This window comes from Calonectris borealis, chromosome 2 (genome assembly GCF_964195595.1).
Source record: "Calonectris borealis chromosome 2, bCalBor7.hap1.2, whole genome shotgun sequence".
Taxonomy (NCBI): Eukaryota; Metazoa; Chordata; class Aves; order Procellariiformes; family Procellariidae; genus Calonectris; species Calonectris borealis.
In genome coordinates, this window is record NC_134313.1 from 105667744 (window position 1) to 105695036 (window position 27293).

The window sequence follows — 27293 nt, forward strand, 5'->3', positions numbered from 1 at the left end:
TAAGTACTTCTGTTACCACTTTCTGTTTATCCACTGATGATACAAAAAAAATTGAATAGCTGCTTCCTTAAACTTTACATTCAGTCAACATCATTTTATGTCCACAAAATAAAAGACTAACCCTCTGTAATTCAGAGATTTTGTAATAAACAACATGATTACAGATTTTCACATTGAGTTAACTGCTGCTTGGAAGAAGGAAGAAGCACATGTAAGATTAGACTCAGAATAATTCTGTGAAATGTATCTGGCCCCTTTATATAACAACCTGCTACACGGGGGAGAGGAGAAAAGCAAATCTTGGCCTTGATGTCAAAACAATGTAAACTACTTTTTGTATGTTGACTTGAGTAACAAGAGAGGCATGAAAACAAAAGCGCAGTGCCCTGAGTAGTGGCAGTGAATATTTTATCTTACCAACAAAAAACAACAAGAGACTAAATCCTTAAATATGCTGTGCTGACAGCGCGCTCTCGTTGTGACAGTAATGGTATTTGCAATCCCAGCTGCACTCAAGCCTGTGCTGTAAAAGCACCCATTTCTCAGAACGCACGTTGCTGCCTGTTACCCTTTACTGGCCCTTAGCCAGACGAAGGAGCTTTTCTCTGTTGTTCATGTTGCCCTGTATAAACAGATGTTCAAACAATTTTTTTCCCAAAGTGAAATTGGAGAGATTTGGGCATCGTTAGTTCTTCTGAAATTTTCAGATACTTTCTGAAAAGTATCTTAGGTGACTTTAGGTTTTTTGTATGTAAGCCAGCCTTTCTCTGACTTTTTACGAATATCCAACGTAAATGCCTTTCTAACATGCAGTGGCGCGATCCTCACAGAAATGCAGAAGCAGGAGTACCACTGCTATTGCTGTGATTCAGTTCTTCGAGTGTGCTTGGTAAGAATATTTAGAGGGTGAGTCAGGGCTGTGAGTAGCAAGTATTTGCCACTTTCTGTTGGAGATTTTTTTGACTAAGTCTCATGAGTTAAGAGTTAGTGAGTTGATGATGGATAAAGGAAGATGCTGCTCTGGGAATGTGTTTGAATGTGTGTGCTCTCCAGTTTTTCCTAGCACCCATTTGTTCGGTGTCCTCTCCAGGCTGAGGCATGAGATTCAAAGGGAAGTGGAGAATGTTGCTTATGAATTATGGAGTTACTGCCCCATGGTTACCTGTCATCAATAACGTGAGATTATCTTCACAACTCAGCTTTTTCTCCTGTCTTTTGTCAACGTGTAAGGTTTCTACATCCCCTGCTTAAGATTGTTCCCCATCACTGCATCCATTCTCAGTCCAGGTCTTTTGTGTGGAGTCCGAACAGTCCTATGCCAATTTCTTGTTTCCTACTTAATATTTGAGCAACTCAGGAGGTTTTGGGTGATTCACTAATGCGATTACATAGTAGCATTTCAAGACATCCTAGTACTGCTTTGGAGAGACAGCTTTGGAGAACCTGGGTGGAGATGTCTAGAGAAAGTGAGGAAGCAATGATGTGGCTGGTGAAAAAACATGTTCAGGAGATCTGTGGATTGTGGTGTGGTAAAGGAGGGGTAAGCAGAAGGCACAAATTAAATCCTGGAATTACGTGTAATGCGCGTAAATGTGACGGGCTGGGTTCTGCATTATCCAGAAGTAAGAGCAGCAAGTGGGTTGCTTCCCGCTCTGCATCATTCTTAGGTTCAGTCTCCCATTTCAGAGCTGCTGCCAGGCTGTTGGGCACCTTGTCCACCTCCCACAGTCAAAACTGCAGCAGAGCCTCCAGCAGCTCCGGGGTCCCGGGTGAGCTCTGGTCTCTGCTCAGACCCGGGATGCGCACCTCCTTGCAGGAGATGTCACTAGCCTGGATAGCAGGCACCCCAGCGTGAGAACAAAAGCTTTTCTACCTTTTAGAAGTGGGGCTGTTCAGGTAGATATGCCCAATATAGCTTTAATCCGGTTAGTTGGGGTACCAGTGGCAAGTGAATCTCAGTAGCACACGCTTTGTGCTCAAATAGCCAAACCTGCTTGGGTCCTGGCTGCAGGCTGGATTCTCAGCTCCCAGATATTCATTGCTATTGGTACCTAAGCGTGGTGATTTTAAATTGGGAATTATCAGCATTGCTGCAATCACATTTCTGACTGTACTCTAGGTATCCATTTTATCCTCACACTGTAGGGATTTTGTAATAGAAACATTATGTAAATGAGCCAAAATAATAAAAAAACCATTTGCAACTAAGTTTCTTTATTAAGATGCTAAAATGTAAATTGCCATTTATCCAGAAGACCCATTTTCCTTCCAGTATCCATTGATGTCCAGGTTATAGCTTGAACCTCTAGAAAAGAAATTTCTGAAAATGATAATACACTGGTTTTGTTTCCATTCATTCACTGACTAAACCCTCTAAAAGTATCAACATGGCTTCTGACCTTATTGCAGTTTAAGTTCTTTCCCCAAGCAACTATCAAGCAAAGATAGTCCTAAAATAATAGGGGAAAAATAATGCCATGGAAAAAAGTTTCTTGGGATTGAGACAATAGGATTGTTTTTCATGTAGCAACACCCTAATTTTATTGTAATTTTAAAATTCTGTTTTACAGATTGACTCTCCAGTCAAGCTCCAGATGCTTTTATTTGAGTAGTCTCGATCTCCCTATGGACTCAACAAATGTATCACAAAATGGCATTGCTCACTGGGAATGCAGATCCTGAATTCAGCTCCTACTCCTTCAATAACTTGGAAAACCTGCGTGAAGTGCAAACCAAGAAAGGATTCTTCTACAAAAAGGCCAAACTTCTGCACCCTGGGGAAGACTTGTGCTGCTTAGCCCGCCTGGATGACCGGACCAGGTTTGTGATCATCAACGTAGGTGGTATTAAATACAAAGTTCCGTGGACCACCTTGGAGAACTGCCCCTTGACCAGGCTTGGGAAGCTAAAATCTTGCAACAATTATGATGAGATCATGAACATCTGCGATGATTATGATGTTAGCTGCAATGAATTTTTTTTTGACCGTAATCCTAGTGCCTTCAGGACGATCATGACTTTCCTGACAGCTGGGAAGCTGAGGCTTCTCAGAGAGATGTGCGCTCTTTCTTTTCAGGAGGAGCTTGTGTACTGGGGGATAGAAGAGGACCACCTGGAGTGGTGCTGTAAAAAGAGATTGCAACAGAAAGAGGAGGAGGCAGCTGAGGCCAGGCTGTATGAAGGGGAGATGGTATTTAGTGAAACTACACAATGTGCCTTCCAGGACAGTAGCCGGTTGAGTTTGTGCATGCGAAAGCTCAGGGATATGGTGGAGAACCCCCACTCAGGGATCCCAGGAAAGATCTTTGCTTGTATTTCAATCTCTTTTGTTGCCATCACTGCAGTCAGCCTCTGCATCAGCACCATGCCAGATGTCAGAGAAGAAGAAGATCGGGTGAGTGCAGCTTTTCTCAGAGTAAAGCGTGTTTTGCATTCTTGTCTCCTCAGGGAAGGTGACGGGCAAAGTCACTCCAGTAATCACGCAGGTATTGCATTCAGTATTTCTGACGTGGAGGGCTGGCCGGGGCAGAGCACAGAAAGCATTATGTCACCTAATATTGAGGGAAGATTGGGCCAAACGCTACCTTGCCAGCACAGCTTTGCCAGTTCACACCAGCAGGCAGCTTTACCCGACAGATTTGTTTTCTGACATCTTTAACCAGATGACAAACTAGCTATCGTGGGTATAAAAATCAGCCTTGCTTGAGGCTTAATGTTTTGAAGCTAGGCTAAGAGCTAACAGATCAGTTTTCCTTAAAGGTACTTTGACATACCACTTTGAATGAACTCTCAGTACCCCACTGTAAAAAACACATCTAAAATACTTTGATGCTATAGTGAGGTAAAGGCCAGGGAAGCTGAGGCAGCAATTTAGCAGCAGAAACAAAGCAAATGTCCCAATTTTCAGACATGCTTAGTATTCTCAAGTGTAAGCTGCGGATGCTTCATGCCCTTGAAAATCAAGTCTTACAGGTATTTTGTTTATTCTTTAGTTCAACAAATCTAAGTGTTTAGTCCCCTATTGGTGCAAGCAGTTCATTTTCCTAGGGTTAGCTGTGTGGAGGCCAATGAGAGCTCGTCTGAAGATCGGTAGAGGAGGACGTTCACATTTTCATTAAATATGTGCTGACATGCCATCTAAAGGGCTTGGGGGGTGGGGACTTTTCGAAGAGTTCATGGCCTCTTTAGTTTTACTCAAGTCCAAGCTTGACACTAAACGCTTGGGCTTATTTTCCAGCCCCGTGGTCATTAAATGTGATTGTGAACTTCAGCTGCTAGGACAGAACTTCACCCCGTCAAGTCCTGCCTCTCAGCTGAAGGCTAAGCCCCCCTGAAAGCAGAGCCCTTCTGGTGTGCCGTCACCCGGGTGCTGAATGGCTCATCGCTCACTGCCACCAGCAGAAAAGAGAGTGGTTGTTACCTGACAGGAGGCATTTACTGTTTTGTAGCGTTGAAAGTAAAAAGCGTGCTGATGGAAAATGGGTCCAGCAACTCCAGAGAGACCCCCGCGTTTGACTGAGTACCTCATGTGCAGTTAAACCCACCCTATGCTCAGGTTAGGTATCAGCTGAGTTGTTTGATTTGGAATCAGACTCATTCAGTAGCAGCCAGGAAAAAAGTCAAAAAGTTTGTTTTTTGATATTTGATTTATTATAAGATTTTTGTTTTAAAGGCTTTTTATGATCTAAAATTTGAGGATAGTAGTACTGGGTACTAGTTAAAACTATATTGTCCTAATAATTTAAAAAAAAGATCATTTCCAAAACACATGCCTTCTTTTACTGTAATTAACCAACAGTGCTCCAGTATGCTGGAATTTTAAGCACAAGGGATATTTTACTGTTGAAAACTGAGATGTATTTAGTGTTTAGATGTTCCTGGGTTTAAGTGAGAGCTGAACAACTGCTTTCAGAATTACCAGAGTTTAGGCACCTTATATTTTTACTGGTGATCTGAACATAAATAGGGACTCATGATAATAGGCTAGTAATATTTGTTGGGTGGAGCAGGGTAATAAAGAGGATAGAGCAAGCATATGAGAGAAGCCTGGATTTCTTGGTAAGCTGAGGCTTTTAAAAGGAGCATATTTTCATAGTCAAGTGCAAAATTGTACAATAAAGATGAATGCAGACTTGCTCTCTGCAAAAGCAGAGAGTCTGATTCCCAAAACAAGACTATAAATAGGATTTAGGGTACAAGCAACTGAATGTAAGTTCCTATTGCAGCATAAAGTCAGAAGGGTTAATGTGATCCTTGAATATCTAAGCCGGGGAGTAGTGATTAGAAGCTGGAAGATGATTTTGTGCCTGTGTGCGGCATTGGTGAGACCGACACTAGAATACTGCGGTCAGTTCTCACGTTCATATTTTTAAATGGTGTTTTGAAAAATTGGAGAGGGTGAAAAAACCTATAAATTATAGACACCTGGAGAAAATGCCATACAATAAGAAACTTGAACTTTCCAGTTTGTTTAGATTATCGAAAGGAAGGTGAGTGGATTAAGCAAATAAGTGATTTTTATGGGGGGAGGAGAACTGTATCATCTAAAAGATCTTTAAATTAAGCAGGGAGAGGATGCATGGTTAAAAGCTGAATCCTGAAAAATTCATATGGGAAACTAGGTGCCAATATTTAATACCAAGGTGATTAATTACTGGGGCAGACTAGGAGGAGAACTAGCAGATTTTGTATTTTTTGATGTTTTTCGGTTCAAAGCTCAATGCCCTTCTGGAAGGTAGCCTTCAGCTAAACACACTCTACTTCAATCAAAAGTAAATTACTGATTTCAGTTCAGGTTACAAAGGTGAAATGCTTGCAATACAGAGGAGATCAGAATAAATGATCTGACGTTTTTCTGTGCCCTTAAGTTCTAAAAGCACAGAGCTCCTGCAAATAGGCTTTGTTCTGCCCTTTGCACAGGGAAGGTCTGTGGACAGAGTGGAAATGGTTATTTTGTTTGAGACAAAGGTGGTTCTCTAGCACGGGGGACAGGTGAAGGATCACTTCTTACATAGCTTAGTTCCTCCCCAACGTTCCTCGCCTGCTGCTGAATCAATGCAGGTCAACACTCTGTTTGAGTTGTAATCAGTCATGCCAGGAGTCATACTCAGTGACTGATTTTGGTCCTGCACAAATGGGTGTAAATACCCACGCAGACCTTTTCAGCCTCAGTGAGGCTGGGCAAGGAGTCAGGCATCTGCCCACGTGGGATTGCTTGTAGGATCAGAGACCTAGGTTGCAAACTCCTTGCATGTCATCTGTACGTCGCTTAGCAAGCCGATGCACTCATCAAATAACAGGCGTGGAGGGAAGTGAGCTTATGTGAATTCGAAGTCACGTTAATCATCCTGAGCTGTATCCCTAGTACCTAGTTTAAAATTTGTGCCCAGGGATAGCTCTTTGGTCTGGTTTTGCAGTCTCCCAACAAGCAGAAAATGCATGTGCATCTCTCCTGGCGAAGGAACAAATAAACAGTAAATATTATTTCGAGGACGCACCGTACTCCGTGTGTACATTTTCCAGGCTGTCTGGCTGGCATCACTGTTGTTAGGGTTCCGTGTCAGAGCTGTCGTAGGTACTCTGGCTAACAAGCAGTGGTTTTTTCCTTGAGCTGGCGTTTTCCAGAAAACAAAAACCTTGTGTGCCACCTATCTGTCCTGTTACTGCTGCAGGGAAAGGGAGAGAAACCAATCATGAAAAGAAAACATGCTGGAGAGCAATTTTCATACGCCGGTCCTTTAATGTCATCCGAATGGACCAGCTGTTACACCCAGTGATGTCCTGCAGAGGTGTAAGTGACCTCACACTGATGTCAGCGTGGGACCTTAAAAGTTAGAAGTAATTACCAAATGGGTGAGGAAATTATTTTAGGTGCCTGCCTATCTCTTTTAAAATACAGAAGAAGAATCAATCATACATTTTTGTTAACTTTACTAACTGCTCCAGATGTTCCAGATGACAGTGGCAATCCCTGGTGGTTTAGCAAGAGTGGGAAGGGTGGTGTTCCCGTGTACCGTAGCTGTCTTGTTCTTACTAATGGTTACCCTGACTCATCTCGAGCGTTACTCTTTTTTGGAAGTAGTATCATGTATTTCAGATGCTGCGCAATTATGAATAAAGCTAACAGAATCAGATCCTAAGCTACTTTTTACTTACCAAACTAGGACATATATTTTATCTTCTCAATTTTTTTTCTCGCTTAGCTTTTATTTACTGATTAAGTTAAATAAAAAGCACCAATCCAGTAATGCGCATAATAGCTGCTTCTGGAAATTTCAGGAAAGGGACACTTCAAATGTATAAAGAAGACAAACCTGTGAAGAGAGTCAGGTTCATCCATGCAAAGTAACAAAGCAATAATTAATTTTTAATTTCAAAATTAAATCTCAGAATGGGAGGTTTCTATGCAAGATCTAGATTTAATGGTGAAAAGTACCCTCTAAGGCAAAATACTATTGAGACAAAATCATAGCAGAAGCCCTCAGGCACTGAGTTCTTTCAAGACCACCACAAAAAAATTATCGCCGAGACATAAAAATAGCCAGAGGCATAGAGTATCCTTAAGGTATTTTAGGCATATGATACCTTTAAGTGGGCTTCTCAACTCTTTAAACAAAAGGCAGGTATCGAGTGATTCAAGGAAAGCAGCTAATGCATCACAGGAGTCTTAGACCAGTTGGGGATACATTACAGCAAAAGCTTTAGCAACACAGTAAGACCTGAACAAGCAAAAGACCTTGAGAGATTCAACTGAAAGCCAGATGGTCATCTCACTAGACTGTTCATTTTTTTCTTGGTGAAAACAGAAATGACGGCCATTTCTATCTGAAGAAGAAAGTTTCTTTCTTTTGTTAGACAGTCTTCCTCATCACAGAAAAAAGGTGGTGAACTCAGAGATTAACATCAAGCCTTTTGTCCTGATTCACAAAAGCATTTATAGGCCTGAGTCCCACTGAGCTGAATCATTTGTAGTACCGCAGTGTAAAACAGGAGGAGAAGATCAGAGGGTGCTTCCTTCTTCACCGTGCTTTCTAACGTATTGGGAAAAGCTAGTCTAATTAAAGATGCTGTGATAGGAAGTTACAGTTCAATAACCTTCAGCTGAAGAACATTACAACAAAGAGAGAGACTCATAAATAATGAAGTTAATAATAGCTCATAAAGAAGCCTGAAACTATTTAACCTTCTAAGCTTAATTTACACACTGTGCTTCAACTTTCATATTGATGAGGATGAGGAATAGATAAATTGTGAATGTGCGTTTTAAACAATCTTGTGACTAAAGTTTTCATTTCACAAAGGTACACACAGAAGTAATTTCAAACAAGGTTAAGAGAGTCTCCTATAATGATTCTCAACAGCTTTTCATAGACCAGCTTTTCATAGACAGCTTTTCATAGACAAGCTGTTGATGTAGGGGCTGGATGAGCAGTGAGGTCGCTTGAAAACTGGCTGAACGGCCAGGCCCAGAGGATGCTGATCAGTGACACAAAGTCTGGTTGGAGGCCTGTAACTAGTGGTGTACCCCAGGGGTCCATACTGGGTCCAGTCCCGTTCAACATCTTCATTAGTCATCTGGAGGATGGAGCAGAGCGTACCTCAGCAAGTTTGCTGATGACACAAACTTTGGACGAGTGACTGAGAGGCCAGAGAGACATGCTGCCATCCTGAACGACCTCGATAGGCTGGAGAAATGGGCTGACAGGAACCTCGGGAAGTTTGGCAAGGAGAAATGCAGAGTCCTGCCCCTGGAGAGGAACAACCCCATGCACCAGTATACGCTGGGGGCCACCCAGCTGGAAAGCAGCTTGGCAGAAAAGGACCTGGGGGTCCTGGTAGACACCAAGTTTACCATGAGCCAGCAACATGCCCTTGCAGCAAAGAAGGCTACCGGTGCCCTGGGCTGCGTTAGGCAATGTATTGCCGGCAGGCTGAGGGAGGTGCTCCTTCCCCTCTGCTCAGCACTGGTGAGGCCACCCCTGGAGTCCTGTGTCCAGCTCTGGGCTCCCCAGTACAAGAGAGTTACGGGCATACTGGAGAAAGTCCAGCGAAGGGCCTCGAAGATGATGAAGGGACTGGAGCACCTCTCCTATGAGGAAGGTCTGAGAGAGCTGGGACTGTTTAGCCTGGAGAAGAGAAGGCTCTGGGGGGATCTTGTCAGTGTGTATAAATACCTGAAGGGAGGGTGCAAAGAGGGCAGAGCCAGGCTCTCTTCAGTGGTGCCAGTGCCAGGACCAGAGGCAATGGGCACAAACACAGGAGGTTCCTCTGAACATCAGGAAACACTTTCTCACTGTGAGGGTGGCCGAGCACTGGCACAGGTGGCCCAGGGATGTTACGGAGTCCCCATCCTTGGAGATATTCAAAAGCTGTCTGGACATGGTCCTGGTCAACTAGGTGGCCCCATTTGAGCGGGTGGAGGGTGCTGGACCAGATGACCTCCAGAGGTCCCATCCAACCTCAACCATTCTGTGATTCTGTGGTTATAACTATTGATTTCTTTAGGTTTGTAATCTAAATAGGTAGCTAAATAGGAAGAAATGTAAGTATTCAGGGCCTCAGAGTGTCAGAAATGCCAAACATTTCGTTGAATGAATGATACCATCTTGTCTCAAAATCCCTGCAGTTTGAGGTACTTCTGGGTGGGGAAAACTGTTATTTTTACATTAAATCATTTACTTATTTCAGTGAAAAGTAATGTAAAGGAGTAAAACAATTATTGTTGGTGCTTTCTATCCTAAGATGGCACTCTGCTTGAGATTCTGGAATGAAGCTTTTCATTACTGGAGAACTTGTTTTTAGCACTTTCTCTCTTTTGTGACTGTTCAGCTGTTTTTCTGCATGTGATACTGAGGCCTTCTTGATTTTAACTTAGAGCCACATGTTTATGTGATGCATAGATGGTTTGTTTTCATGAATGAAAGTCTTAATAAAATTACAGCTTGTGTTTTTCCTTTCTTTGTGGAATAAACTGTTCTAGAAATTAGAACACAGTCAACATTAAACATGTATTTAAAAAAATCTCCCTGATGGTATTACAGATAACTATTTATAGGATATAGGCACCAAGGGTGACTTTTTATAAAAAGAATCTTGGGGAATTGGACTAACTAATTTCCCTGGGGATCATCTAAGAATTCGTTATACCATCCTCTCAGCTATGCTGTTTAAATGCAAAAACCATGAGCTGTAAGAATATCGCTGGCTATGGCATCTGAACTGATCTACTGATGTATTTGTCCCCTACATTGCTAGTTTGCATTTTGTGTTTGCTCTGGCTCAGTTCAGGCCACAGCTGGCTGGAGGCCAGGGAAAGACCAAATGACTCGGTAACAGTTGTCACCTGCCTTTTCTACAACATTGTGCACAAGGAAGTTCCTGTAGACACAAGATTTGTGTTCACTTTCACATTCACATGCCCTTGCTTAAGGGATGTAGGACTCGCAGCACTGCAGAGCTGTATTTTAACTAAAAGTAAGGTGTTTCTTATTTTTTACTTTCATAAGCTTCAAGTAGGTTTTCTGCTCAGATGGTACTTAAATCAAAATGGTAACACACAGTCCAAAAGACAAGCTTTGAGAGCATCCTTTACCCACAGCTTTAGTCATCAGCAATAAGCAGAAGTTTGCTTTGTTGTTTATGTGCTCCATCTGCCTCATGTAGTTTCATCACCTGTTCTATGTAGTCCTGCACTTAGATTGTGAATGCTTTGGGACAGAATGTCTTAAACATAATGTCTACGACCATCATCATAACAGAAATAAGAATTACATCTACGCTGCTGTTGAGGTACATGGGCACATTCCTCATGCCTCAGGCTGCAAGCTAGGTTTCTAAGCAAGGAAATTTTTTTCTTTTCTTAAGTGAGACCAACTTAGTTTATGCAAGATGCAATTACCGTATGATACCCTTAGAGTCCAAAACTGAGGAGTAACTGCAAAGTTCTGCAGTGCAAGTCTGAGTCATCACAGTGTAGTCTCCCAGCTCCTGTCTGATGGTCAGAGAAATTTGCTGTGCATGTTGCCTTTCAGACAGCTCAGGTTTGTCTGAAAGCAGTTGAAAGTGATGAGGTTTGAAAGATAAAAGTGATGTTGCTTCTGTGGGTCACACACAGAGCTTTAAAATCAAGGAGTTGAGAACCTTTGCACTGCTCAATCTAAACCTTAAATGTTGAGTTGTGTGGGTTTTTTGAGTGGTGTGCATCTTTTATCTGACTCCCATGGAATTTGCAAATAGACTAATGGCAAAATGTTCTTTGCAAATACCAAGAAGTGGCGATCATATCCTTTGATCATTTTACTGGGAACTGTGCTTGTCTGTGAACCATCTGAATGATACAGTCCTTAATGTAAAAGAAATACATGTATTAATCTTTCCTTTGTGCATCTGAATCTAAATCTTTCCTTTACTGGTTGTCCAAATCCAGCTGTTAGTGTTAGAGCATATCTCGGTAGCAGTTTATTTTACCGAGTTCAGGATTGTTGTATTCACACACCAGGGAAACACATTTGGTGCTGTGCGTCCTCGGCATCGCTGTTGCACAGCACCCTGCCCACTGCACCGGCTCTGCCCGCCACTGCCCAGGACTCCAGCTGCCCGGAACCCCCCTGGTCAAGTAGCACACCACACACCAGCTTTGCCAGCTGTTTTCAGGGATAGCCCTTCCCCTTTGCAAGGCTACCTTAAGCTGCTAATGAATAGGAAATGTTTGAAGGAATGATTGGTTATTCTTGATGTTGGTTGCGTGGACAGAGTGCTGGATAACAAGCAGTTGTATTTAGTCATGACTGCTTTTGGAGAACTCTCTCCATTTCTTCTCCTTGGCTCTTGGCTCTTTTTCTCCTTGGCTCTTCTCTCTCTTGCTCCTCTTGGGGGGGGGGGAAATAATTTACTTTCTGCAGTCCTCCCTCCCCTGAAAAAAAAAATCCAGCCTTCTTGCTTGATTGAAGCTATTTAAACCTTAGCAGACATATCTAGTTGTTCTGTCATGGCAGCTCCTTCAAGAGAAGATAAAGGAAACATGGTCCCAGTAAGAAAATCTTTCTCTGTTGTATCAGAAGTGTTAGAAGGAATGTTGTATTTTCTTTCACCATGAGTTGCCTCTAGATTGGGGGGTGGGGACATGGCACTGAGGAATAGGTTTGCACAGAGTCCCACAGTGAGCCTGCAGACCCTCTGCTCAAAATTCCCCATCTCAGCAAAGTTACCGCCTGAGCTGTTCATGCTGTGGCTCTTACCAACTTTGGGTCTCACTGCAGCGTCTTTTCCCGAGTTGGTTTTCCCAAAGAAGATTTTGAGGATAGTAGGTCACAACATAGGCTTTGGGAACCATCTGAGAACCTATGCAGTGTTTTAGGCTTAGAAGTAAAAAAATGGAGAGAGTATTTCACTGCACTGTTAGCTTGGGGATGAGGCAAGAGTTGGATCAGATATAATTCCTGTTGACTTGTTAATAACTTTGTGCTGTGCTAATGAACTCTTTCAGTCTACAGGATATTTCTCATGAATAAATACCAGGTCTTCTTTTAAATATTGTATAAATATGCTGCAATATAACATTAGTGATAAATAATTAAACAGCTAAGACTCTTCCATAAAAGCATTGGTAACTTTGTCATGTTGTTAACTGGTTTATGTTTGGTGCAATGTGGCTCATGGAGCAAAATATGCTCCATATTTAATTTCTTTTAATATTTCTCTGGTTCCACTCCCATAACTATCTATACCTACCGGTGGGTTTATTCTCTTAGCTTCCAGGTAAATCATCCAGGGAGTCTCTGAAGCAATCTCATGATACTAGTTGCTTGGCCTCCAGTAATGTTTGTGGAATCACTCAGTATAGCCTGCTCTGTAATATCCTGAGGGTACAGCGTAGCTTCTTTACTCCATAGATTCCTCTACTGCCTTTTGCAAGAGAGCTTGTGCTGCATGGGCTTATTGAGTACTGCCCTAGTGTTCTGAAAGAGAGAAAACTTTCATTTATTTGTAACAAAAATATCATCTGGAAGTTTCATCTCAGAGTTCCAGAATATGTTGCTATCAATTCTGAGGTTTGGAATGAAAGAAAGGAACCAGATCTACGTTTGGCTAGACCTCATATAGCTAGGCTGAGGTAATGAGCTGATTCATGTGTACAGCACTTAGAAAAATTGCATTAAATCATTTAACATTATAAATGCTTACATTTTCATTGCTTAAATTGTGGTGGTGGAGATGAACTACAGAAGTTTTTTAAATTGGGTACTTTTTGCAATGTCCATGGAGACAAATTCAGATAGAACAGTGGTATTAAAAAAAAAGGTTAAAAAAATGTTTGCAATAGGTTTTTAACAAAGGCTTAAGAAAGGACCAGGAGAAAAGTATAAGGTTGTTGGATTTTCTAAAGGTAAGCATGATATTAGTTCCAAGTAAAACCATGAAAAACATGGTACTGAGTGCAATCGGCAACATTTTTGAGGACAACAGCATAATTAACGCTAGTCTATGTAGAACACCACTTATTAGTCAAACTTAGTATAATTTCAATGAGGTTATAAAATTTTCTGAAAAAAAAAACTTCTGATGTAGGTTCTTATACTTCTGTAAGATATTTGAATTAGTGCCACACAACAGCCTTCCTTAATAAAAATGGCGTTTTTCAAAAACTTACCTCCCTTATTAAATGTTTAAAAAATTTCTCTTAGATGTCGAAGTAGCAGAAAACTAACATGAGAAATCATCATCCAGTGACAGTTACACAGAAAGGCATGCGAGTGTCTCTGGTGTTGGTCCAGAGCTACTTAGGTGTTTTGCGTCACTAGTCAGGGACTGGAAGTATCTGGCACAGTAAACTGAACTGATTTGAACATGGGCAGGTAACTGCATGTTCATCAGCAGAGAGTGCAACCTGTAAGTGTAGAGAGCAGAGAGAGCCCAAGACAAAAGACTCTTTTGGAAAGTGGGGACTCAGAAAGGGTTTAGAGACCCTGGTGAGCTACCAGCTGTACACGATTTCCCATCTGACATGCTAGTCAAGAAGCAAAGCATGAGGCGTGAGATACTGTGTCCAGACTGGTATTCATTAAGCAGGTAAGTTAAAAAAAAAAAATCTGAAAATTCTGCCCTATAGTGACACACTAAAAGAGGTTTTATGCAGTAAACAGCAGCATAAGGGAATGCCTGTGGACAACAGTGAACAATAACTGGAACCTGCAGCTAGACAAACTCATGCTCTAAATAAGGCGTGTTACAGTGTGGTAATTAACAATGGAAACCATTTATCTAGAGATGCTTGAGTACATCTCACATACATAGTTTTTTAATACATTCTGTCGGTCCTTCTAAACATGACATTTCAGCTCAGATGAAACCACGCGTGTGATTCATGAGCCACTTGGTGAGATCCTCTGCTCTGCAGGGGATGAGCTCAAGAGCCCCTTCTGCCCGTACAGGGCGGTGAGCAGTTGCCATCCCCTCCCCGACTCGCTCGTGCAGGAGCGCTGTCCCCCTGAGCCAGAGGTCCCAGCAAGGATGCTGTATGTCTGGGGCTTCCTTGGCCCTCGTGTATATTCAGACCTGACGTCATCAGTAGGATGAAATGAGCAGCGGCAGTTCATAAGTGGTTAAAGGCGAGGGCAGCCAGAAAACCTCAGCAGCCTGGAAGCTTTCTGAAGAGGAGTGACATGGCATGAGTCTGGCCCTGTGAAGGCAGGATCCTGACCAAGGTATCTTGTCCAGCGCTGGCTGTGTTTGCGGGGGGTGCTACAGGGGCTGGGACACGTTACCGGCAGGGCTTGGTCCCAGTGTTAGCTGCTGTTCAGGCTTGAGCTTGCAGGTCACTCAGGAGAAGGATGCCTCAGCCGGAACGGGCTGTTCACCAGGATAGGTGCCACCCCAGCCCTCTGGCCTTCGCTGGCAGGGCCCTCGTACCCTCACCTTCCCACGCAGGCACACACACACACACGCTCCCTTTCCCTCTGCTCCAGCTCGTTTTCTGAGCCTGGATACAAATAGGAAGTACAGAGAATAGTGTGAAGGTCCCAGCCATCCAATACATCCTGCGCCGTGTTGGAAACTTGGCACACGCTGCACTGGGTAGAGACAACGACAGAACAAAAATTGCAGCACCCTCCTGAAAGGTCCATGCACTGAGTGTCTGTGGGCAGAAGCTGTGGAAATTTCCTCCCAGTCCACAGCTAGTTGCCTTCGTACACAGTAGAAATATTGGCTAATTTAAGGTAAGTCATGGAGTTCTTATATTCTGCGCTGCTGTCACAGAAAACACCATTACTGTTGCCTTGAGCAGAAAGAGACCATACGAGAGAGTGCAAGGTTTTGCAGTGGTCAGCTCCACCTTGCAAAAATTCATCCACTTTGCAAGTGCAGTACAACAGCATTTCAGTGCAAGGGCAATGCGGTAGCAGACTGCCAGCTGCGACTGAGCCGCTACCAGCGGGAGAGCAAATCTACCCACAGGCTACACAGGCGAATCCTTCACTTGCTTTCAGATAATAGGATAAAGGGAAAGAGAGGGGGAAAAAAACAGGCTTGGAAAAAAATGTAAGAGGAAAGGAGTAAACTTGACTCTGTCCTCTTTTCCTCCAACAGAACAAACAGACACCCCCAGCTTTTATAACAGGTTACAGGATTGCAGGAACCAGTAAAACTAGTGTGGGTCAGTAAAATAAAACCAGCAATAAGTGGGAGGCAGGAGGAGAAGAGTCTCTAAAACAGGGATTGAAAGAAGGGGAAAACTTGGGGAAATAAGAGGGGAAATACACTTTAAAATGCTGTTAAGAATACAATTAGAGAGAGAGAGCAAGAACAAGACAGATTCTTTTTTAGTGTGAGACAAGCTGGAGGAGAAGAAAAGCGGACACTGGGTTTAGGAAGACCACAGTGCTAGACACTGTATATCTATCTGTGAGCACAGCCAGGTGCCACCACAGCATCGTCTTTTCCCAGGTGTTGGTAGGTGTGAAAGCCTTGGGAATGCCACTGCTTTGTAACACAGCCCAGCCTCTCTTGGGCCGGTCCTTTCAGAGGGGTCTAGGTGTTGCCATTCCCTGGGGAAACTATTCAAACTGCACGAAAGTGCCCTTGGTGAGAACACAGCCCCGCTCTGGTTCTGCAGTGTTTTGATTTATGCTGCCACTTACGGGAGATAACCCCCATCTTTATTTTTGCAGTCCTGCCGTGTTTATGAGAAGGAGGTGTGCTGTAAGTGCCAAGTGCCATTGCTCAGTTTTTTTCAATCAAGAACTGAGTCTGTCTTGTTTTCAGAGGACTAGGATAGAAAACACAAGCTAGGATTATTCTCCAGAAATCAGGAGATCTGATAATTTGCAAGGTTACTGGGTTTCTTAATGTAAAAGCTGGGGATCAAACATTTGCTTAGGTTTACAGAGAACGGATTTCTAAAAAAGCATTGTAGTTTCCAAGCCTCGGGGGATATGATGCCTCTGTCAGAGCTAGAAAAAAGAGTGGGCTGAGGAGGAAGATTTCTAGTTCATGTGAAATCAGGGGAAGAGGGGGACACTTGTCAGCAAGGAGGCATCTGCTATTTAATTATTCTCTTGGGGTTTTTTTACTTTCAATTTCAGTGAAAAAGTGGGCCAAAACCAAGAAAAACATTCTGGAAATCTGGAAATAGAAAATTCCAAGGTAATTTTTACTCAGAAACGCTAAGAACATCAGTGTTTCTAAAGTGAAGCTGTTCTTTGGAGGACACCATTGCTTGGTGAAATCATCGTTCTTTTTTCTGCGTTACTGCCTCTGTCCAGGGCAGTGACTCTGATAAACAAATCCTCTGCGCTGAGCAGCCCCCTGAGGTCCGGCTGTGCAGGTCGTGCCTGGTCCAAGCACGGCAGGCTGCGTGGACACACCTCGACCACTCTGTTGCCCGTGGGTGTTTCCCCCAGAGCGGGCCTGTTGCAGGGCAAAGCTGCTAGAAAGCAAGCCATATGGGCAGTGGCCTGTGAAATCCTGCCTCAAATGCTGTGGGAGTTCATGAGTTTCAAGTATATCTTGTTCTCGTGGACCTGTGCCTTCTTGTGTTTGTCTTCAGACAATTTCCAAATGGGACTGAGATATTGTAAAATTGCCAAAGCAGACTCCAGATATAACTAACCAGTGTTTTGACTCAGAATATTTGTTCAAACAAATGGCAGTAAACCTATTCTTGTATATATAGGTTGTAATTCTCTATTATTTAGAGGCTACATATGTCTTACACACATGCACAGATGAAAGCTGTGGACAAGCCAGGTTAGGGATCTCAGAGCCCCCGAGGCCCAGCTCCAGCAGCACCAAGCGCATCGTGTCCGGTGCTAGTTGAACATTACAGGAAGGTAGGACTTGAAGGGGTCCTATGAGGTGAGTGCAGTCCCCTGTTGTCATGGGTACCACATCACACCACCATTTCCAGAAACTGAGAAGCTTCATCTTAAAAGGTCTCTGGCCTTTCCTGTTCTTGCAGAGGGGCTCTTTTGGCACCTCATGTGTCTTCTAGAGTCCAGATTCTGAAAGCTGGTGTAGCTATTTCTTCTCCTGCCAACACGTCCTTTCGATTAGTCATGGGTTCTCTTTGCAAATACCTAGTGCAAACTGAGCATGTTAGGTCCCTCTCCTTCCCGCTCCTACCTCACCTGCTGATTGCCGTTACTTAGCTGATGGTGTTGCCCTCCCAGCCACACCTGCACAAAGTCAACTGTTCTAGCATAACCAACCAGTGAGTTATCCTGTTTGACTTCGCGCTGGAGAGGATTAAGGAATGATCATATGTCCCATTCAGTGGGATGAGCTGGGGATTGTAAACAGATGGAGATAGCAGTACTTTCAGCACATCCAGACAGACCTGAATGAGAACATTTGACCATGCCATTAAACAGTGCTTCTCTTCATCCCCTTGGTTTATTTATAGATAGCAATCATGTCTCTTCTCTGCCTTCATTTGATGATGGTAAACAAGTCAAATGCAATAAGATAGGTTTTCCATTCCACTAGCCATCCAGGTAATCTTGGATTACTCTCCCAACTCATTCCAGTTTGAATCATCCTTGTTGAACATAGGTGGTTCTTGAACAGATCAAATCCTTTGCTTATGTATTGGGACCTATCAGCAAGCTCCAAATACAAGTGTTGGTTGTTTTGCACGTGTGTATTTGGTAAGCAAGAAAGAATTGATGTCAAGGCTTGTTTCACGAGTGAAAACTGCAGGTAGCGAGGAGCTGTGTGTACTCATTGTAGTGAAGCAGATTACAAACACGAGAAAACCAAAGAAATACAAAGTGAAGGGAATACTAGCCCATGAGGAGGTCACTAGGCAGTGAGAATGCAACAGAGCCTTAAGAAATATCCTCAAAGAAAATGTTATCCAGGGTACATTAAGTTACAGTACAGCCCCGCTCTCCTGGTGTGTGGTATGATCAGATTGGGAGATAGTAGCAGATGGCTGCTGGAGCGCATACTGTTCCCTCAAGTTGCTCTCAGACGCAGTCACAGAGTCTGCGGAGTTTTAAGATGTTAGATGTCTTCACAACCCGCCCAGTCTCTCCAGGTGAGGTACTGTGCTGTTCCTGATAGGCATCTGAAAATCAGGCAGGTTGATTGTGTTCTGTTTCATAGGTATTTGTGGTCTGTTTTATTCTTTAGATGTTTCTTGCTTCTTGCAGATTTTAGGTTTTGGTTGCTTTCCATAAAGTAGAGCCAGATAACACTTCTTTCCCTCTAACAAATACTGTGGCTTTTGGAGAAGTGTGCGCTAAAAGTGGATGCAGGTGTGAGAAAAGCTGGTTGAGAAGACGATATTAATGAGAGGGCATTTTGTGCATCTGTAGTGCTACTTACCTGCTTTCCATTCTTCCCAGCAACTCTACTGGGGCAAAAAGAAGCAGGACAGTGGACTGAAGAATATATCTGCATGTGGCAGGGACAGTAAGTGAAGGAGGCAGGGAAACGGAGGACAGCGTTAAGATCGCAACAACAGTCTTGCCTAGTAGGTAGGTGGTCGAATCCCCTGTGTCTGTGTCGTTCTCCACAATTCAGATGTATATGCCAAATCCATGCAGCCAGACTACAGCTGTTAAGACATCTCACGGCATTTGCAGGGAAAAAGGTGGCAGTTAAACAGGTCTCAAGGCTCAATATTTATGGCTTAGAACCCAAGTCCTACCTACAGTATCTAATTTTGGTTGTGCAGTTTGGGGCTGAGATGGCCTAATGCAGCAGGCTGCTGGGGCAGAGTAACTCGGGGAGGCAGAGCTGTGCAGCTCCGGGATCAGGAGTGTCATCCGTGTCTCCCGCCTATGCAGTCTGCAGGGGTGGTCATAGGCTACTGCAGGGCACGGGTAAACTCCTCACGCATGTGGTCTTCTCTTCCCTCCCATTGACTCCCAGACCCTTTTCTGAGCTTTCCATGGACATAGCCATTTGACTTCATAGTTGCATGTCAGAAGAGCACTTTGAGACAGAAATGCAAGGCACGTGCAGGTAGCTGTATCTCAGTAACTCCTTGGCTACGTGCAACTGAATAGCACGGCATGTGATTTTATAAGCTGTTTAGACTCCGGCTGTGGATTTTAGCACACCCTGAAGTTACCTTCTAGCAGTTGCCATAGGCTTTTGGCATCCCCCTTGTTCCTGTCGGTGTTGCATGTTTATTTGCAGCTTCACTGGCAGAATAAAAATGATGGGCTGAGAGGTTTTGAAAAGCGGTGATTTGGGGCTGTGCTGTCTCAGGATCAAAGGAAATCCAGAGAGCTAAGTCTAAAGTAGGTATAGCTCCTGCCCTTTCTCTTCAACAAAGGCAAGTTGTACAGGAGCAACTGTACAAGAGCTCTCTTGTGTCCATAATATGACTGCCGTTAGTGACAACCCTTCCCACTGAAGGCAAGGCTCTGGTTACGTTTGCTAGCAGCTGGGCTGAAGGTGAAGCACGAACTAAACTCTAGTTGCCGATCAAAGTGTGTACAGCAAGAAGCAGAGGGCTCTTTCATGGCCCCTTGGCGACTTTAAAACAGAAACCGTTACTTTGAATTCACAGCCAGCCAGCTTTGAGGACAGGCTGTGCAGTAGCTGAATCATCTTTGCTCAGGAGCACAAGAAATACTCAGAGCAGGCTGGCTGCAAGTTCAGCCTGACCCTAGCTTTGCTGAATTACAATCGCCAAGTCTGTAGGTGGTCAGTGGCGAGGGGAGCGTGCCTGCGCCCGAGGGCAGGGTGTGACGCTGCCCTTCCAACAGTGGGTCACATCGCAAGAGTCACGCACTCATCCTTACTGTGAAAATTGGCTGGATGCTTTCATCAGAAAAACCACTTTTCATCGGAAGATTGCTTTCATCGAAAAGTGCCAGTGTGAGCAAAATCTTCGGGTTTTGTTGGGGAGGCAGGTTTCTGGGAATGTTGCTGTTCTGATGGAATTCTTGTCAGGGGAGGCTTCTTCATTTCACAGCGATAGTTGGGACGAGGGAGGGCGGTGAGCCAGCACCCGGCGCTCCCGCAGGCTGGGACAGAGCCAGGTGCTGGCTTCCACCCTGCCTGCTTCGCAGCAGGAGCTGGGTCTCTCCCGAGCTGGGCAAGTGCTCCAAGTGTTGGGCTGCAGAATAATTGGAAGTGGGGGGGTTTGTCCTCTGAATGTCTCTGCAGACGTTCACTGAAACAGGTGGTTCAGCCTCAAGCCCAAATCCGAGGGGAACACCTTAAGCCACTGGGCTGGGGACTGTCTTGCTCTCTGCAGCTCTGTGTCCAGGCAGACCTTGTGTAGCACCCTCAGGGACTTTGTCTGCAGGTCCCTTAAATGCTTTGGTGCTGAGACCTTGGTTACATCAGAATTTCAAGTTCCACATTTTTGTTAAAAAAGAGTTTGATCTGATGTGCACAGAGAAACACTTGAAATACATGACCCAAAAGGCTCAGGTAACAAGGGGCAAGTGGAAGAGAACAAAAATGCCATTTTAGAAATGTCATGATTTTAAAGCTTATGTAAGTATTTTTGTATGCAATGCCTCTCATGTTTGGGTGTTTTTTTTTTTCTAACATATACGTTTGACAGGGAGGGAAATCTTCACTACAGGGGGGAAGTAGGCAGCATTGAAACTTCTTCCTTGAAAGTACTGTGGAGCTGCTGCCCATACAAAAATATGTGTGCAAAGCAACACGAGAACAGGGGCGGTTAGAGGTGATCTGGCTTTTGACATCTTCTAATGCCAGAGGGGGGAGATGGCGTCAAAGCCTGCAAGAATCTAGAGGAGGGTCAGAATTTCTTCTCAGGAGACCGGAGGACAAAGGCAGGGACAAAAAGTCACACAACACACAGTGGAGAATTTTTCTGAGGCACAGTACAGGGAAGTACCAGTGAAAGGGACCCTGCAAGCCAAACCAAAACGTTTCTGCAATTTTTAGACAGACCATACAGAGCAATGAGTACAGCTGGATTTGAACTCCAGTGACACCGGCATTTCTTTTTTGTAATTTTCCTTTTGCCAAAGAAACCTTTGGCAAAGAAAACGTTTCTCCTAAAGAAAGATACTGCGGTTGGCATTTTGACAGCAAATTTCTATAAATCCTAGTGGAGACTCACTTTAATTTGACCGCATAGAATTACTCACTGAGATCTTCCTTGGTTTCTTTTCCTGTGCCCTGAGTTGACATCAGTATATGGACCCAAAATCCTGTGCAACTGCAGATATTTCTCCATTTTTGCACAGGAAAAAAAAATCTACTTGCTGTTTGAAAGAAACCCATATGCACACTTAAGTAAACATATACATCTTGTAAAGAACAACTGTTTCCATATATTTTTATTATACCACTGCTTTTTGTAACCAAAAGCCTATGATATTATTTATTTAATGACATGGTTATATGCACATTAAAAAAAAAAAGAATGTTAGTCTTTTAATACTAGAGGAGTGCAATGGGGTTGTCCTTTGTGATTGCCATTCATGCTATTTTTTCTTTAGACCTCTAAAAGACAAAAAGAAATCAGACTGTTATGAAAACTAAAAAAAAGTTTTCTGTGGCCCGGTTTCATAAAGCTAGATATGAAAATGTAATCATAAAAATGTATCCATTAGATTACAAGATGAAGAAATCTTTTTGCTTACAAAAAGTAAAAAGCAGTACGCAGTTGTTAATGTACATGTTTATGGCCATGAGTTGGTATAGCATAATCTTTTTTGAGAACATAGAGATTTGATACAGACCTATTTTGGGCAGGATGCTATCCTATTCTGTTAGGACTTGTTTTTCTCTTATTCCAATGGCTGATTAATTCTTGATTGTTTTTTTCCATCTGTGTGTGTGTCTTTCTGTGCATTTTTGTTTTGTTTTCTTGAATGGAAAAAACCTCAAAACCCTAAGCAGAGTCACAGCATCCGGTTGGACTCGAATACATAGTTAAAAGTTTTTGAAAGAGAAAAATTGCCTTTTTTTTTCTTCTTTACAATGCTGTAATCAAGGGGAAAAAACTGCAAGAAAAAGTAGCTGCAGCTGAAGGAGGCGAAGCGCAAAGAGCCTGAAACATGTTTTTGCTGTTACTGTTTTTGATTTCATGTGAGGATAACAATAGGTCATACCTAGATGATATTGAAACATGGTCCAGGGGACAGGAAGACATTTAATTAGGGGAAAAAAGGCCTCTGGCAGGTTAATTGACACACAGGTCTGTTTTCTAAAAGCCTGTTCAGACCCTCTTACCCTCAGGACAGCCTTCGGACAGAGCCTGGCTTGTTCAGATTGCAATAGGTTAATAACGACGCTGCGAAAGACTAGCACTTTGCTGAAGATAATTATGCATTAGCTAAAAGAGGGGGTTGTTTCATCCCATTAAAATGAACTCTATGTAGCAGAGCATTATCGCTCCGCTCTACTGAAAGTAAACATTTCGGCATTCACTACGTTAGCTGTCAGCTGTGGATAGTGGGAAGAGCGGAGCAAAGCCAGAGCCCACCATCAGCTCTGGATGGAGTACGTTTCAGCTCTTCATTACAGCGATGGGCAAAGATGCCAGCGTGGTTCTTCTGTGTTGGATGACCCGAGCTTCAGATACTGCCAAGCCTCTCGTGCTCAGCTGAGCGAAGGTTGCCAGGCTGCTCCTGCCCTTGCGTTTTTTATATAGTTCTGCAGGAAGATCGGAGACATAAATAGCAAAGCTGTAGGTTTGTGAATCTACACAGGATAAATACGTCAGAGTGTGGGAGGGCAGATAGAGTCTTCCGAAAGTCATCTCCAGTGGTAGTCCGTTAATGAGGAACAATTTTCACTCCTGTTTGCTCCCACACCAAAACTCATACACAGAAGGACTTTTGGAGAGTTTCCTTTCCTTTCCTCTCCAAATAGAGAGCGCTGGGGGAATTCAGTGCCAAATCAGCTATTAAACGCCTTAATGTCTTTGTAGGTCTATTCCAAGGCTAAACTCTCCGTAGGCTTCACTGACTTTTCTTAAATTTTTAGTGGCATGAAAATTATATACATGCACATCAGAATCCAGAACGCTTCCTGCCAGATAGGTCTCTTAAGGCAAGCTACATTTTAGTTTCCGTACATGGTGGTCCAAGTAGTGATGTACCTTTCAGAGAAAGCAAATTTGCACATTGGGGTTTTTTATTTCTTGCCGTTACTGCTTCTTTGCTCAAGCCATAGCTATTCTTCTGTCGGTTGTCTTCCTAACATCTCAGCCTGATCCTTTTGTGCACGTGCAAGTGTAGTATCAGGAGCTGCAAATCACCTGCAGCCATTGCCCTTAGGTATGAGATCAAGCGTATCCCGATGAGAGATTCCTAGGCAGCAGGGCTCTGGGACAGTATCGGTCTGACGGCTGGTTTCTTGGTAAAAAGGTGAGAAGTTACCGCGGCACAGGCAGAGTCCTTCCACTGACTTTGTGAGCTTTGGCTCTGGCCCACAGAGCCAGATTTGTGCGGTGGTGTGAAAGTATCTGATGGGAGAACCTGACAGCAATAGGAGTGAAGCCCCTAAAAAACAAAATGTTTTGTCCTATGTGTTATGATTGTGACAAAAATACTTATTTATGACCAAATTAGCTCGGTGAGGCAGATATAAATTAAGCTCCTTCTAGTCTTCACACCTATCAAAATTAGGAGGTTAAAGACAGGCTATATCTGAGCTACTACACTATTAAAAAAAGATTATCCTACCTCCCTGCAATATGCTTAAGATCTTGACAGCAATTTCAGTGGGACAAGTTATTTTTCTCTCCATATCAGCATGACCCCCTGGGAAACAGTGGGTGGTACATCATATGCCAATTGAAAGTGGAATATAAAAAAAATCTATAAATACAAGGCACTACAACCTTTCATCACGTTTAATACAAGAACCATGAACGCTGGCTCTGAGGATTCCTTTTCACATTTCTTTTCCTATTGATATCTCTTTAGTCATTGTCTCAATTTCTTCTTAAGTGTGAAATGGAGAGGGTGCCTCGGCATTTTGGTTATCATACTGAGGTAACACAAGGCTTTATACTCAATGCGATGACTGCTGGCAGTGCAGCAGCCCTGAAATATGTATCCAGTCACTCCCCGACATTTTAGGGAACGCTGTAGTTAGCAAAGAGGGCAAAAGTCTCATCGCTCTTTTGCTGTTTTCTTTCACAACAGGGAAAAAACTGTGCATAAACACTTAGAGAGGGATGAAGTTAGGATGTGGTGCTGTGCAGTAAAAATTTCCTCGGCTCTGCCTAGCAAAAGGCACCTGTGGTGAGCATGTGGGCAGAACTGTTTATAGATGTGCCAGGTTCTCAGCTTCTCCAGTGGTGAAATGGAGACCAGCGTGACACAGCCTCGCCACTCTTGAGTGATATTTTATTGCTATAGTTTAGCATAGGCGAGCAAAATGAGGTTTTACCTTATACCTAATACCTGTTGCATCCAGTGGCAGCCACACACCCCACTAACATGGATGGACTCCTACATGCTTACAAGAGTTTTCATGAACTGTTCAGCGTCAAAGTGGCTCACCGAATAAATATAAACTTCCCTTAAATAAATACATACTTGCCTTCCGCTCAAAGCCCCCAGAGCATTAACACTTTTATATGAGCATTTACAGAGGAAACAGCACTAGCCCTATAATTGTCCACATCAAAATCTGTTTATTTAGAGAAGCTGATTATTATTCAGCTGGAGTTACTAACAGTGATGTAGCAGAGAATTACCATAGTATCTGTGCTGTTGAATTAACAATCAAAGAGCAGCCATCACCAGCACTATTGTTTATTGCTGTTCCAATGCACCGAGACTGTCTTGTTTACAGGCATCGTAACTGAAGAACAGACTTCTCTTTATTTTCCACTAAGTGAGCCTGCTGGGAAGAGCACCTCTTCCAGTGCCTCAGAAAGCTTGGGGAGGGCATCGTGGTCATTAGTTGTTACAGATGACGTCATTAAAAATGCTTATCTCTCCGGACCCTCCCTCTATTCTTGTGGTACGTTTTCTTTTAGAAATACCTACGTTTATCAGTACTTTATATAAGCTTTTGACTATAGGGCTAGTATGTTAATAAACGTTCACTGGAATATAAAAACTATTCTATATTTTGTGAATAATAGATTATAGATGCCTCCAAGCACATAATGTAAAATGCTGTAGGTGTTTATGAGCCACTTATAAGCAATTTATTATTGATCAGGAAGGGAGGGATGGATCACCCATTTATTAAAATCCATGAATCCTATACTTTTCTAATCTTTTCTAAAGGGTGTTAAGGGCTTGGTTAGAAATGAGGCGTGAGTCTGCCTTTCAGCAGTGGGCTGTCTGGCCAACAGTTGGTACCATCACACCAAATTCCTGGCAGCCTCCGGATACTCCTGAGCATCGTTGACCTGTCCTGCGGCCAAACGTGTAGCTAGTAGCTCTGGTTTTAGTTATCTGTTCCAGCTGCTCTTAGCAGCGATGAGTTTACTTTGGTATCTTGCAATTCGTATCGATTTCACGTGGTGCTTTCCTTTAAGAACCACCACTGTCTCTTTCTTTGGTTCACTCCCTGGCTAAATCTTTTTCTTCCGTCTTTTCTGTGTTTCCCGCTCCTCTTCTCCCCAGGGCGAATGCTCACGGAAGTGCTATGACATCTTTGTGCTGGAGACGGTGTGCGTGGCGTGGTTTTCGTTTGAGTTCCTGCTGCGATCCATCCAGGCAGAGAACAAGTGTGCTTTCCTGAAAACCCCGCTCAACATCATCGACATCCTGGCCATCTTGCCTTTCTATATCTCTCTCATTGTGGACATGGTCTCCACGAAAAACAGCAGCAAGCCCGGTGGGGGAGCTGGGAACAAGTACTTGGAACGAGTGGGCCTGGTGCTGCGCTTCCTGCGGGCTCTGCGCATCCTGTACGTGATGAGGTTGGCACGGCACTCGCTGGGGCTGCAGACGCTGGGGCTCACCGTGCGCCGGTGCACCAGGGAGTTCGGGCTCCTCCTGCTCTTCCTTTGCGTCGCCATGGCCCTCTTCTCGCCGCTGGTGTACTTGGCTGAGAGCGAACTGGGAGCCAAGCAAGAATTCACAAGCGTCCCCACCAGTTACTGGTGGGCTGTGATCTCCATGACAACCGTTGGCTACGGGGACATGGTGCCTCGTAGCATCCCCGGACAGGTGGTAGCCCTGAGCAGTATCTTGAGTGGGATTTTGCTGATGGCTTTCCCAGTCACATCCATCTTTCATACCTTTTCCCGTTCCTACAGTGAGCTGAAGGAGCAGCAGCAACGAGCAGCGAGCAGGCAGATGCGCCAGCTAGAAGAGAGCACCAAACTCCCAGGTGGTGACAGTACACAGGGGCTCGGTGTCACAGTCCCACCAGATGCTGCTGGGCAGGAGGCGCAGCCCACGGTGGACCGGGAAGCCAAGAGAAGTTGTTGATTCTGAACGGCTGGAGACACATGTTCGCAGCGCAAGAAGCAGTGGACAAGGGGGGTCAGTTCTGCAAGAAGAACCTCCTGAACTGCGTAAGGGAGGGGCAGACACACACAAGGTTGTCTCTAAAGACCAACTTTTGATCTTAAGGGCCCTCTGCAGAGTGCCCCTAGAAACTCTACCAAGTACAGCTCTGCTCCATCGCTTTTCGTAGGGCTTTCTTTTCCATTGAACAAGTATTTTTGGCAGCCCCCAAGGAGCAGCCGTTGAACGTAGCCAGCCAGGAGAACGTAGCGTGAAGCACAGCCTTTGTCGGGGTGCCATTCGGCAGAGCAGCCAGCGTGCTGCCTCCTCCCTGCTCGGTGACTCCATGTGCGAGGGGCTGAACAAGGGGGCTCCCCGTGCTGCCACACCCCAGGCACAGGGGGGTTTGTTTTGGCAGCTCCGCCG

General features: G+C 44.0%; 1 protein-coding gene across 1 annotated transcript; it reads left to right on the top strand.

Annotated features, from left to right (window-relative positions):
- The first annotated feature begins 2638 nt into the window (after nt 1–2638).
- KCNG2 (potassium voltage-gated channel modifier subfamily G member 2) lies at nt 2639–26871 on the top strand. Its single transcript, XM_075140718.1, has 2 exons — nt 2639–3394; nt 26037–26871. The coding sequence occupies exons 1-2, from the start codon at nt 2639–2641 to the stop codon at nt 26847–26849; spliced, it is 1569 nt and encodes a 522-aa protein (XP_074996819.1). The 3' UTR covers nt 26850–26871.
- The last annotated feature ends 422 nt before the right edge of the window (nt 26872–27293 follow it).

Coding starts and splice junctions, on each gene's coding strand:
- KCNG2 (XM_075140718.1), top strand. CDS start 2,639: ATGTATCACAAAATGGCATTGCTCACTGGGAATGCAGATCCTGAATTC. Junction 3,395..26,036: donor TCAGAGAAGAAGAAGATCGG/GTGAGTGCAGCT, acceptor TCTTCTCCCCAG/GGCGAATGCTCACGGAAGTG.